Raw genomic sequence first — 14,577 nt, 5'->3', positions numbered from 1 at the left:
AGATACAGAGAGAAGGACTCTGCCTGGCATCAATTAATAGACAGTTTATTCAGTCGGCGTTGTGAATCTGGGATTGGATTTCATTTACCGTTCTGGAAATTCATTCTGAAACAGAATTTCTCTGCTATAAGTATAGACAACCACTTGCATGTCAATAGAAATGCCTGCAGCAGGAGGTTCTCAGCAAGGAAGATGTTTCCATTCTACAGAAATAAGAAAATAGTCTATTTATAATCTAATCAAACACCCAAAAGTCAGTAGTACGGTGTATTACCATATTGAACTGAAATGCAGACTGTCATTGTACAAATTGCTTTTATTGTTAATTTTCCCATTTCACTAGTTGAAAATTGCCTATAATTCAGACACACTGACATCAAAAGATGAGAAATAGGGCCTGCAGGAGGTACTTATCGATATACATGCAACAGCTCTGAGCAGCGAGTGCTATATTCAGCAGTGTGTGAACATAACTACAGAAACCTGATTCTAATCATTCACATGTATTTAGTGTGCACATCCTTATCACAACATAATGTGTCACAGATATAATTCATCTCTCCATCTCTATTTCAGGGCAATACCATCTTCAGATTGAAAAAGCCCAACTGGAAGATGACGCCTCCTATGAATGTCAAGTGGGTCGGTCTGAGAGCAGTCAAGCAATCATTTCCAGTACAGCCTGGGTCAACTTGCAAAGTGAGCACAACAATGAAGTTTTTGAACAGAGAGGATCTTGGAGGCTTATAAACATTTATTTTGGCAAAGCAACAAAATGACATATGATGTATAGAGTACTGAGTAAGCATCCTCAGTACTCCAGCAACATACACGACCCCTTGACCAGCAATCAGCATATAAAGAGCTGTTAAATATTCATTTCTATTGATAAAGAGCTTTAATTTGCTTAAGACAAGGCAGTGTCATTTGAAGCAGCACACACTTGAATTCAGAGACTAGATTTAATATGTCCTTGGTACAGTAGAACTCAGCAGTTTCCTTCATGCACAAATCACATTTAAAGCATGTATGCACCATGAAAAAAGTCCCATTTTTTCTAATTTTTTGACAGTATTTATTTCTTTAACAAGTACTATTCCATCCCTGCATGTTCCAGTATGTCCATGGGTATAACCAGCAGCTGCACAATATATAGTATCAGTATAGCCTGCTTTCTCTGACAGCCTCAGGGCAATCCATGTCTTTCCCTTGCATAGGAATAAATTATAACAGAAGTGATTGAAAAGTTCCTTCTCATACATGGGCTGGAATAGATGTAATTGTGTGACTATATCAGACCACCTGTTGTCACTCAAGCCCATATGTGGCAAGGAAAGGACTCTAAAAGAAGCTTTCTTCTCCAGGCACAGTTCATTTGCTTACATCCCCTGCCCCATTCTCTCCGTTGCACAATTTCTCCCTCTCTCCCTTGCTTTTAGGCTTTCTCTTTGGTGACCATGGAGAGGGTTTTTTTTGGGGGGGGGGGGGGGGGTGTTGTGGCGATTCTAGCAGCCTCACTCTTCTCTGGGAAGAAAGCAGGTTTTTCTGACATCAATGGGCCGGTGGGAGGGACTGCGGGTGGTGTGGGATAGGAAGAGGCATAGACCGCAGACGTCTCCTTTGAATGACTGTGTTCTGTTCTACACTGCAGCAGTCTTATGTCCTACAACAGGCCTACACCTGCAGCCACAGCAGGCTAGACTCCCACATTTATTATCTCTGAGATGCCTATTGCATGTGCTCCCACATACACAAAGTCAACATGATTGCCTTTGGCTTTGTCAAAAGGTCAAAATGTGTGGGAATATACATTTGTGTTGCATCAGGAACTGCTGGTACTAGTATTTACCATGACTGAAACCTACTGCTGCCCCGTGTTCCTGACATGTTGAGATCTGAATCCTCTCCACACACATCTCAGCTGGTGTTTTTGTTCAGTGTCCTGGGAACACTTTCCAGCTGTTGACTGTTTAAGACAGACAGTTGCAGCTGTACTGTTACAAAGGACAAAGAGTGAAGGGACTGACTTAAAAAGTACTCTGCAGCCTTGGTCTTAAATGGTCATTTGTTCCACCCCACCAACTCAACTGATTCAAAATACATGACTTAATCTGGGGCTTGATAATGAGCTGATGAATTCAATCTCCTGTTAGTGCTGAACTGGGACTGGAAACTGTGCATCCTTTTGAAGAGTACTGTCTCTGATGAGTTCCCCACAGATTTCTCCATCACTGAACTACAGCTCCCAAGGCCCCACACCCCTGGCCAGTCAACCATGGCCATATCCCATCAAGCCCTGCATCAAATCAAAACACGATTAACTCTTTATGAGGAGATACAGTGGGGGAGAGGGGAGGAATGTAAAAAGAAAACAGAGATCGCTGGTCGTATAATTGGATTCTTGGGTCAGAGGGAGTGGTATCATGACTGGCTAATTCAAGATGGATCACCACAGGCAGTAAATAGCGGAGATGGAGGCAAAAATGTCAATAAGCCCCATCCATGGGCTTACAAAGAGATGTTTTCAAGACATTTCCATTGGTGCAACATAACTCCTGTGTGTTTTTGCCTTCCTGCAGAGCTTAGATAGGGGATTACTGCAATAGGCAGATCAAGTGGCAGTGAGTAATCCATGACAATAACAACCTCTACCCCCTCCACTGAAACCCCCTCCTCTGCTAAAACTTACCCCGCACTGTGCCCGTCACATACCTGACACATCCTGTGTCTCGGTTTATACCATTAGCCTTAGCATTTAATCCTATTAATGAACAACTCTCTCCCTCACTGCATTGCATGTCTGTACAGATGCCTCCTGCAAATGTTCAAAACAGTTTTTTGATGTGTTCTGGTTTTAGACTGTGTTACTCATTCAGTTGCCATACTTGGGTCTTATAGAGATATGTGTGTGTGCATGAGTGTACCCGTGTGTGTAAGCTTATTATCAGTGTTGGTTGGAGGTTAGAGGACATTTTAGGAACCAGGGCTATGGTGAGGTTTTTTTGCAGTAGCTAATGAGTTTAGCACTTGAAGAGTATATAATGAGCCTTCATTTTATGATTCCCTGTTATGAATAATGGAACAACTTATAAACGGGGGCACAAGCAACGTAGAACATGGTGACTTTATTCATCTTCGTTCACAAAAAGTTCTGACAGTCGCCCAAGATATAACCCCATCAGAGGACGATGTGTTATACACTGGTGTGACGGTGTGCATATTACAGTGCCAGACTGATATTACAGTGTCAGGGTCTAAACAATTAGCGGGGGAAGCTCTGCTAAATTGTAAAATGAGACACTATAGTGATAACTGTCTCTCATATGCGTTTAACTCTATTTTGAATCCATCAATAAGATTGATTTACCACTGAATCAGTTCAGACAGTGTGTGACAGAAATTTGTAAATGGTCACTTGGGAGAGGGGTGTCAAATAAGGATTTAACTGTTATGTAATGGATCTAAAACAAAAGTAAGAGAGAGAGTGGGAATGGGACAGGCAGGAGTGGTGGGTGAGTGAGGGGTGATGGAGTTGGGGATGGCGGGGTTGGGTGGGAGGGTCTTATTTCTGTCCTAGACACCTGCTCCACTTCTCCCCCAGAACAGAAGAGAGGCAGACAGGAAGGGGGAGAGAGGAAGGGAAAGCTGGAAAAAAGAGCACTGTTTCAGAAGCTTTTATTGCCAGAGATCACACACCTGAGACCTACAATGTGTATATGTGTGTGTGTGTGTGTGTGTGTGTGTATGAGTGAATGTGTGTCTTTATGCACATTTGAGCATAAAAACACATCCTTGTGCATGTACATGTGCATGCGTGAGTGGTTTCAGCTGATGTGTGGTTTCCCAGAGATAAAACCAATGAGTTGTGTCTGTCTGGTGTTGAGACGTCTGATCTTCCAGGCCTCCATTATTTTCTTAATTCAGTATAATAAGCTTTTTAGAGACTGTTTTATCCTCTGAGCCTTCTCCAATATTTTCCAGAAAATCAGCTTGATATCACATGTTAGACTGTGCACACACTGGTGCCTGTTTTTAGAAAGAAGTGAGATGAATGTAGCTTGCCTGCACATTGGCTCGCCTGTGTCAGTGTGTTTGTGCGTGCAAATCTGCATGCACTGTAGACTTGAGTTTATCTTTGGGTGTTTGTTTGCAAAGGAGAGAAGGTTGGTGCATCTGTATGTGAATGAGAGAGAAAGATAGGTGGAAAGAGCTGCTTATGCATATTGATGTGTGTCTGCTAATCTGCTTCTTATCTGCCTTATCCATCCATCCCTCTGTATTTGTCTAATGAATCGAATTTTGCGGCTCACTGTTTCTCGTCTGAACAGCAGAAGCAAGTCTTTGCACGCCTATCTCTTTTTGTGTTCATATATGTACCTTAATAAGAGAGATAGAGCTAGAAAGCAGAGAGAAAGACAGGGAGACAAAATAAAAAATCCAACAGGCAAGTAGACAAAGAACGGGGAGAAAGAGTTAATTAAGAGAACAGCATGTTTGCTGTCTGTTCTTTGCTCTGAGTGCATGTCTTGTAAATTGAATAGAATGTGTGTTTTGTTGTTGCCCACATGTGCTATCACATTTGTACAAATCATCCTGACTGGGCTGATTAGGTCACATGGTTTGCCTGAGTAGATGTGATGGGTAGAGGGCTGTAATTCAGTCCAAGCTGGAACACACCTTCCCCCGCACTTCTGCAGTTTAACTGCAGTGGTCAAGAAGGATAGCGTGGGGAGAGGGGGGTGGGCTCGGGCTGCTAGAGAGGGATGATGGAGTGAATGAGAGATAAGAGGAATGGGCCAGCATGAGTGAGCGAGGAAAAAATTTGATACCTGCCTGACTCATTTGCGAACATATCATTATTCTTATTTTAGGATTTGTTAGGCTGCCAGACACTCCTCGAGCACAACAAGTGATGCGTCTCTGTGAATCGTGTGGGCCTTAGTAGATTGAGAGTGCAGGGACTGTCAATAGATGCATGGCCCAGTCATCTTCTCAGGGAAGAGGGGGGGAAAACAAACAAATGCATCTCATTATTGCAGCACGCGCCTCTGCAGTGCTCTGGGTAACCCATCACAGTCCACACAGATTCAATTGCTTCTTTTAAATCAGTTTGAAGCTGCAGCCACATCTCATCTGTCTCAATAGCAGACTGGAGCCAATGGGCGACTCTGCACACAGCAACAGCTCCTCCTAGTGGCTAGGAGTTAATTTAATGTGCCAACAACAGAGAAGGTGAAGAGCTGGATGGTTGGCTGGTTTGGTTACTTGATGTCCAGCTGTTGCACATTAGCAATGGATTTATCTCTCAGAATTTAGCAGCAACTATCTTCTCATCCCTGCTCTCCTATACAGGCTGTCTTACACTCACTTTCATTCCTGCCATATCTCTTTACTTCTTTGCCAGACTCTTTCATTTACACACACGTATGCTTCCTGTGCTTTCAAACTCCCTACTCTGTGTCTGAACTCAGGCAGCCTTTTCACTTGATCTCTAATGAAAGTAAAACAACATTAACAGTGACCATAGTTTTCTAATTGTACAGGCTCACCCAGCCGCTAAAAGCTGGCACAATAGTGAGGTTTCTGTAGTGTGTGGATGATTGAACTGATAGTCTTGGTAAAGAGTGGCTCACAGATCTGCAGAAATCTCTTTGATGATTGTTTGTGACAGATTTCTCAATTTACTGCCAAACAATTTTCGGTCCCTTGTGTTAAAAACTATGTGTTTTTTTTCTGGAATTCCTATTTATGGTCAGATAAAAGGATTGTTGAGTAGAACAGTGGAGAAGTGAGGACTGCTTTGATCAGTCCAGAAAGCACATATTTAGCTTGGGGGTGATCTGAGAGGAGAAGTGTTTGGTGTTTGCTATGATAGATTAGCACTGGATCGGTTTCATCACTATTTCATCTCTGTATTCTCTTCTTGTCCACAATTTGTATTCTAACTCAAAAGAACATCAAACCTCATTGTAGTAAATCACTCAAAAGCTGACAGCGTGACATCCCAGTCACTCCCAAATGTTACAAGTGCTTATTATCATATCATTGCATAAGCTAATATCCAAGATAGTGCCAGCTTTCACGAATACAAAATTAGTATGATGGATAATAGGTTACTGATGTGATGAATATGAAACTGAGCTGTTGTTTCCCACATTCAGTTCCTCCGTCCAAGCCATACTTTGAGGTGGACATGGCAGCACCTTGGGTGGCAGGGAGGACGTACACTGTTACTTGTATTGCCCCTGATGCAAAGCCTGTGGCTGAAGTCACATTCTATAAAGGTGAGTCATCCTTTCAGCTGCACTAAATGTGACAGAAATGGTCAGCCTGACGGGTCAATAGTTTTTCCGATATCCTACATTGTGGAAGCTCTATTGGTCACAACCTGAATATCTTAAAAACACTGCAGAGGATAAAATGCAAGTTCAATAAAGATTTCTTATTTCATATGCTTTCATTTGAAGAGTTTGGTAACCTGTACCTTATATATTTTTGGTGTAGGGCATCATGCAGTATTCTTGATGTGTGCAGTATATTTTGTGAATCTGTGATACTAAATGTTAACTGTAGTTTGAGTGTACGTATATACAGATATATTGTGTGTATATGGAGAGGCTGTATGCTGCTATGTCACCTGGGTTATCTTGACTGCCCAGGACATATTTTTCCTAAGGGAGACAATAAAGGCTAATGTTAAATTTTAATCTTAAATCTTATGAGTTGAGAGGAGCAGTGTCTGTGTGGGAAGAAATAGCCTGAACATTTGAATTTCCAATTTCCACTGACTTTACAATGCATATAGAGTGGATGTATCACAAGTTCCTAGTTGTTTACAAAAAACAACTGCAATTTTACCATTTTCTGTTTTTGCCTTGTGCTCCCTCTGTCACACTTATTATACTGTGTATTCTTGAAATAGAGAGGGATGTTCTATTGCTTTCTGTTGGTGTGAATTTATGTACAGGGTTGTGTTGTATGTAGGTGTAAGATATATTTATTTTTTTATTTTTTGTTATTGAAATGTAGATCTTCATTAAATTTGATGATGTGTAATTATGCTTTGATGATAATGTAATCTCAACATTTGATTAGTATTTATTTAGAAAGTTTCAAGACAGGTTGAGGCAGTGGTGATATTATATGTGTTGTTACACATGCACCCACACACAGATACACTTATTTATATCATATTCTAGTACTTACCATTCCACAGGAGAATAACACTGATGTTTCTGTTTCACAGGAACAAATTTACAAGCAGCATTCTCCCTTTTTGTGTGTCTTCCCCCCATTGTGTCTTTTAGACGGAGTCAAGCTGACAGGTGCAGAGTCTTTCACCATGTCTGGCTCAAAGGATAAGCTCCTGAACACGCATGCTGAAGTAACGTATGTGTTCACCCCCCCCCCCCCCCCGCCAGACTTATTCTCCTCACCAGCCTGCTCAATCTTTCCAAGTCGGTCTTTGTTTCTTATTTTCTCCTTCTGTCTTAGTGAGTACAATGAATTTCTGCACACAGCAAACTGTTACTTGGCACTGTGCGATTGAATTAGCTTCTGTCAAATGCACAAAATTACATTCCAGCAGCGAGACAGATCCGATCCTCACCGGTTCGCCAGGTGCCTATACATTAAACAGGGCCATAGATTACTTTAATCCTGCTTGTCTCCTCTGTGTCAAAGATAATAACCTCTTGTCATATCCTGAGATAACACTGGTCCTGAGGAGCTGCAACGTTGTTCAGCTCTATTGCAGAACAGCCAAGGTCTTAAGCAATATTGATGCTCCTTCCTCATATTCACACCGAGCGTACACAGCAGTGGGCCATGTGTGATTGTTACGGTTGACATTGTACTGTAATTTGATATAGTAGACATAAACTGAAAAAGTAAACTAGGCTCAGAATAAACCCACTGTGCTGCTTGTGTTACACAATATGGTATGAGTCTTTCAACGTACATCACAAAGTGTGTTTTTGAATATATTGTTACACGGTTCTTGCAAGTGGCAAGACATGACCGTGATGTGATGTTTTGAGCATTTTGTATGGCTCAACATAAACCTTATTTTTATCTTCTTCTCTCCTTCTTCCTTCTCTCAAAGGGTCACAGCTCTGAGCTCTGACAATGGGAGGCAGCTGACATGTCATGCCAAGAACCCCGCCCTTTTCCGGCCTGTGGAGTCCACATTGACCATGAACGTGTACTGTGAGTGTCTCAACGTGTCTGTGAGCTGACAATCAACACCCCCTCTCTTAAAAAAAAAACATACAAATACACACATGAACACACAACAACACAGGAACCTAGCCTCAGGGAGGCCCACGGGTAACCGGCCTAGTGCGCTCAGTCTGTGTTAGGGGTCCAAGGAGAAACATTCAACCTGAAGGGAAACTCACACCTACTTCAAGACAGCATGAGTGTGACTGTCCCCACTTCACAAGGCTGCCCCTGGTGGGCTGAGATTGATATGACCAAAGCATGAGGTTCTTTGTCACCCCAAAGTGAGAATGTTCACAGTGGTGGCTAGCAGAGTAAAATCAGACACTAATAATGCAATTTTATTAGTTTGATTTATATTCACTTTTTTATTTAGCAAGATTAAAATGATTTACACCTTTAGTCTTATTTCCCCAATATTATCCAAAACACATAAACCATTAGACTAACTGAGATGGATTATATCAGCAAGGCTTCAAGTACTACATATTTTTAAACATTATTATAATGACTAATATGGGAGGCTAAGGCCACTGCAGTTAATAATAATGAATCCTACAAAACTAACCCAGAAACTTTTATGCTCATCAGCTCAAATTAAATTTAGAATCCACTGAAGCAGGAGGGGAAGCTGTTTCTGTTGCTTTCATGTTATTATCACGAAATCTGTGACATTATATAATAAAACTGTTACTGCAGCACTCAAAGGTAAGTTGGCATACGTGTTGTGTCTTTTTCTCTCATTGCATTAAGCGTTTTTTTTCCTTTTATTTGGCAAGGAAACAATGGAAGCTATTGTTGTGTGACACACCGCAGCTTCTGTTTACTACAGTAGGTTTAGTATTTTCTACTCTGTTGATCAGTTGAAGTAATTGATTGTTTAGCCCTGAGAGTCTACCCACCTGCTTCTCCCTGGCCTAAATCATGTTGTTGATTAAAGTGGAGCAGGGCTGCTGACACTTTCTGCAGCAAGCGCTTCCTCCAGCTCTGCTGCTGTATTATCCACAGGCTGACTAGACACTTTAATGTTGTCTCTATCTATACTCCTCCACATTAGATGCCGCTGCTGCTGATTTAACAATCACCAATAACCGTGAGCATTACTCCCTTCCTCTCTATCTCTCTGTTCAGTATTACAACAACAGGGCTCTGTGCTAAGTGCTAATGTTGCAGAACTTGGGACCACCGCTGCAGTCTTACTCGGCATGCCAGCCCATCAAAGCCAGCGCGGTGGCCATTTTCAGCCAGCCAGATTGTTAGCAAGGTGGCAATTTGTCACGCTGGCCCAGGGTCAGCAGCCTGCTCTCTGAAACTGATTGCAGCAATAACAAAGGCCCGTCCTCCTCTAATTTATTTTACTGCATATATTTTATTCAAGGGGGCTGTAATTTATTCATATTTCATGTTGCCTTATTACTGTTTGAACATCTGTTATTTTGCTTTATGGACTGGATCCAGCTCACTGCTCCCTTAATACTTAATGCTTTCATCAGATCTGGACCTCTTATCCCACAGTCATGTTGAATGTGCCCAATTTATTGGCCCTGTCTCAACAAACAGGGATGCTCCCTACTCAATTGCCAAGAGTGTTCTCATCGCAGTGCAGTTTCTTTTTTATGTTATCCTATTGATGGTCACTCCACCCCCCCCCCCCCTCCCCTCCCCAAGTTACTACATCCCTTTTCTTCCTTCACCTTTTTCTCTTCTGTTTTCTATCACCATCTATGCCTTTGTCAACTCCATTTTTATTTTTATTTCTTGTTTCTGGGCAGTCCCTCCTCTGCCTCCAGTTATTGTGGGTCTGGAAAGAGAGGAAGTCCTAGCAGAGAGAATGCTCACATTGGAGTGTGTGTCTCATGGTGGAAACCCCTTAGCCACTCTCCACTGGACCAAGGTAAAGTATCTGCACCATCTGCCAAGGAAGTTTTGTAACACACTGTCAGTCTGGCAAAATGAGTCATTTTAGTTAATGAACTTGCGGTGTAGGTATCCCATTGTCAGTGCCCTCTGAGCTGCACTGACTGCACCATATGGGACCATACAAACTTATCCTTGTCATAGCATTGATGTTGCCTCTCTTTTTGTGTATGATGTGTTCATCTTTGTGTCAGAATGGGGACGTTCTATCCACGACATGGGAAGAGGACATTGTGGTTCAAAAGTCCAGCAGTATTCTCAACCTGAAGATCACCCCTGCAGACAACCAGGCAGTGCTGTGCTGTGAGAGTGTCAATCTGGTGTCCCCGTCGCCTCTGTCTGTTAGCCGCAAAATCACTGTGTTCTGTGAGTCAAAATAATGCTTAATATAGTGCACAGCGCTGAAACACACACATACACACGCACACTCACACACACAAAGCCCTGGCAGGACTCGCAGCAATGGATTATTAAGGATATGGACATGAGGCAGAGGAATATAATAAGAGTCTTACCTCCAAAACCAATTTATGCTGTCCCAGCAAAATTCTAATGCTAATATCATTAATGAAACTAATGATTATTATGGCTGCAGCCCACATTTCCGACTGCCTCCAGATTAGTATCACTGCATGCTCTTTCATACTGCTACGCAAATTTAGCTGAATTGCTTCAATGCACCATCCTGAGGCAGTAAAGCCTACACTTTGTGCAACAGCAACGCCCATGGTTAATAGATTATACTTTTCTCTCTGAATATAAAATGTTTGTTTCAGCAACAATAAAACAAATACAGAATTAATATTCAATAGCCCAGGGGCCTCATTTATAAAACAGTGCGTATGATCCAAACCAAAAGTGTACGTACACCGAAAATGGCGTGCGCCAAAAAATAATCAGATTCATAAAACCGTACGCATGCATTTTTTCCCTTTATAAATCACAATCAATTTGAAAACATGCACACATGGACGAACCTCATATCCCACCCTCTACACTTCTACAATTAACCATAAATAGTCAATGCAAAAGCCCTCATGAATATTGATGTATATGTTGTTCCTGTGGACAGCAGCAGCAGTAGCAGAAGAAAGTTTGAGGCTGATGGCTGGAATTCAAAAAATTAAACAAAGTGGTCCGATATGGAGGTCAAGAAGCGCATTGCTGCACACTAGTCCAGGGTATGGACTAGTGGAGGCATGGGAACACCGAAGATCACTGCTTGGTGTTTGTTAAGCATCAACTGTATATAGACACATACATGACTGATGACACCGCGCACACTTAATATCTACAGTAAAATACAATATACACTGTATTCATTTAAATTTACTCCAAAGTCCGGCATACAAGTGGATCGGGGTAGGTGACTGGAGAGGCAGAGTGTGTATGGCAGCCACTGTGGTGTCTCCAATACGCTCTGTGCGCCTGACGGCACAGTCATGTTCAAGGCAGTGATTTTACACACAAAAACTATATGAAAACTGAAATCGTACTTGGTGATATATGCACAGTATTAGAATATATTATTAAAAATCTATTAGCACTGTGTTCTGCAGTTCTTTAATGCTATTTGATGTTATCTTGGACTTCTACAACTGATGATGATCATTTCATCAGTTAGGTAATATGATTGAGGTGAAAAGAAATCTGTATATTCACACTTAATATTGGGGAAAGGCAAGCCAGACTCTCCTGAATCCTGCCACCTGCCACATCCTGGCATCATCCTGACATTTCAGAAGTGCTGTGCTGGTCCACAACTGACCACAAGTGTGAGCACCATGCAACCCAGCCATCTCCTCTGCGCTCTGGGGGTTGGGATGGTGAGAAAGCACATTGTGCTCAGTATTTCATTAATAGTTCAATAATAAATCACAGATGTAATTGGTTAAGATTTGAGTTGTTCTATATCTTTTAATTGAAAGGTGCTTATAGAATAGTTATGACTCACTACTAGCACAAGCAAAAATAACATTGTTGGCTTGAATGTTTATGATAACATCTGATATTAAGTGAATTGAAATGTGTGAGAGGAATCATTATACAATCTGGCTTCAATTCACCACCTCACCATCTGCGTCGCCAATTTCCCCTGTCTCTAAAATGCTCATATGCATGGGTCAGAGTTTCCGTACAGGTGCACACATTCTCCCATCAAGTTTGTTTTTATAAGTTCCAACTTTTTCTTGGGAAGTGACATAACTATCTATTAAGCCCCATTTTCTCCTTATGCAATGATTATAAATGAGGTGCATTGAGTCTAGCCTGATTTCCACTACAGAGCCAGACAATGTAAGTTAGAGCCTTAAATGCTGTTTGACTGATGCATCTATTTTATGTAAATATGCTTTAAACTGGGATTGGTCCTTGCAGAAATCTCTTGCTCATGCTATGTAAAGGTGGTTGAAGTTACTCCAGTACCCCTCCTTTCCTCATAAGGCCCCCAACAGGCCCTGGTACCATGCCTCCCAGTCATCCATTCAGGGATGTTGAAAATGAGCTGCTGACTGCCTGACTGCGCTCTAGGCTCTGGCAGAAGCTGGAGGGCACAGAATAAGTCTCACTGGTGTAATATGAATATGCCTCTTTTACCTCACGGCACCTGTGTAATTTCAACAGTCTTTATGTGTGGCATGCACAAATGCACCCATTTGGTGTCATGTGGGATAGATACACATACGCACAAAGATCTGCATACATGACCCCTCCTCCCCCATGTCTGCGAGCTCAGTCCCCAGTCTTTGTATTCCCCCCAAGGCTTTATGCAGCTGCATCACTTTGCCGTCAGCTATTGTACCCTGTCTCCCCCTGTGGTTAAAAGGAAGCAGACTTTAAAAACCACATTGAAAACCTCCTGAGAAAACAAGTTGCCACTCAAAGTGATTTTCCTCCTCACCCTTGATATAGCTCTATGTTTCACATCCAAAAATAGTTGCGCTGCCACTGTGATCAGAATAGGTAGCTGTTGAATATACTATTCATGGGGCGATATTTTTACTGACTTCACTGTCTTTGTATGTTTGCGTGTGAATGTGTGTGTGTACATCAGTTGAGCCTGCAGAGGTGACTCTGTCAGGTTCCTCCAAGGCCATTGAGGGGCAGGAGCTGAGTTTGACCTGCTACGCCTCCTCCAGTAATCCCCCTGTCCAGATTCGCTGGTGGCTGGGCTACAAGGAGCTCAACACCACTGCTGTCACTATGGAAGAGGTGGGACAACACAGAACACAATTTGCACAAAGCTGAGATCTATCTATCAAGAAGGTAGACAAGAACAATCTTAGCAGGAGACAGTGTACACATTGGCTTATAACTGATGATCATGCTGGTCAGTATAAAGAGAATAGTGAAAAGGGGTATATTTTTGTTTCTTTTTTGTGAACACAAGGCAAAAGGCATGAGCGATTAAGTGCAAAAGCATTGCCCTTCAGTCAAGCTTGCCTTCAGGGTATCAACAAAAAATTATTAAAAAGCCTCCCACTGAATTAACAGAATCCTCAATATGAAATTTGACTCCATGTGAACCTCCATAGATGAAAGCAAATGGTATGACCACGAGCAGTCTCTGAATAGCCTGCTGCAGCTTTGCAAATGAATCAGCAGCCGATTCCAAAAAGAGTATTCTGCCGCTCTTCTCCTCTTTTGTGTATGTTAATAAGAAGTGAATAAAAGCTGACACAAAAGATGAGCATTATTAAACAAGCTCTTTATTCATCTGGCAGCAGCATTTTCATTTGATCTTACACAAGGCACTCAGTGTGCTGTGTGTGAGCTTTAATGCATCTGAAACAGTGTGAGGTTAATGAAGACTGACGCTCCTGTCCAGTGTCTTTGTTAGTCTTTCTAACTGTGGCTTTTACAGTAATCACCTCAATAATAGCTTTAATAACCAGATGTGCTGCATAGGCATGACCACTATCAGGCAGGTGCAAAATGATGCTTTGCTCAATTTATAACAGTGTGCAAAGGAGGTGAGTCAGATGAATATGCTTATTTATCTCAGACCATGCAAAACATCAGTTATTACAGCAGCTAATTTGCCATCTGTATTCGCCAGACAATCCAGTGTAGGTTGTTTTTCTCTGTGATTTTTTTTTTCTCTCCCCTAAGATTGAGAATGCCAGAGACCAAGGCTCTCTGTCCCCCGACTGAGCTGTCATCTGTGCTTTGTGTCTGCAGGGAGACAATGGTGGGATGACAACCATGTCCAACATGACCCACCGAGTCTCCCGGGAGGAGGATGGACTGAAACTCACCTGTGAGGCTTTCAACAAGGGCACACACTTCTCTAAGACCCAGATCACCAAACTCACTGTCTACTGTAAGTGAGTGTAGTTTTTTGACATAAACACCATAAAACATCAGAGTGGAGTGATTTTTTTTTTTTGATTTTCTACATCAATTGTGCCTCAGTAGGGGTCAATTGTAATTACAACTCTA

The 14,577-nt window shown here is 42.0% G+C and overlaps 1 protein-coding gene across 1 annotated transcript in view; it reads left to right on the top strand.

Moving 5' to 3' along the window:
- Positions 1–14,577, top strand: part of nphs1 (NPHS1 adhesion molecule, nephrin) — a 65,202-nt gene that overhangs the window by 34,595 nt on the left and 16,030 nt on the right. The window contains exons 6-14 of the mRNA XM_042422774.1: positions 577–699; positions 6,162–6,284; positions 7,308–7,389; positions 8,105–8,208; positions 9,278–9,313; positions 9,993–10,114; positions 10,332–10,503; positions 13,190–13,347; positions 14,317–14,458. Coding sequence (XP_042278708.1) covers positions 577–699; positions 6,162–6,284; positions 7,308–7,389; positions 8,105–8,208; positions 9,278–9,313; positions 9,993–10,114; positions 10,332–10,503; positions 13,190–13,347; positions 14,317–14,458 — 1,062 coding nt within the window. The remainder of the gene's footprint in view (positions 1–576; positions 700–6,161; positions 6,285–7,307; positions 7,390–8,104; positions 8,209–9,277; positions 9,314–9,992; positions 10,115–10,331; positions 10,504–13,189; positions 13,348–14,316; positions 14,459–14,577) is intronic.

The sequence above is a fragment of the Thunnus maccoyii genome, chromosome 10, assembly GCF_910596095.1.
Source record: "Thunnus maccoyii chromosome 10, fThuMac1.1, whole genome shotgun sequence".
Classification (NCBI taxonomy): Eukaryota; Metazoa; Chordata; class Actinopteri; order Scombriformes; family Scombridae; genus Thunnus; species Thunnus maccoyii.
Note: the sequence above shows the minus strand (reverse complement) of the source record. Positions and strands in the feature narration are given on the sequence as shown.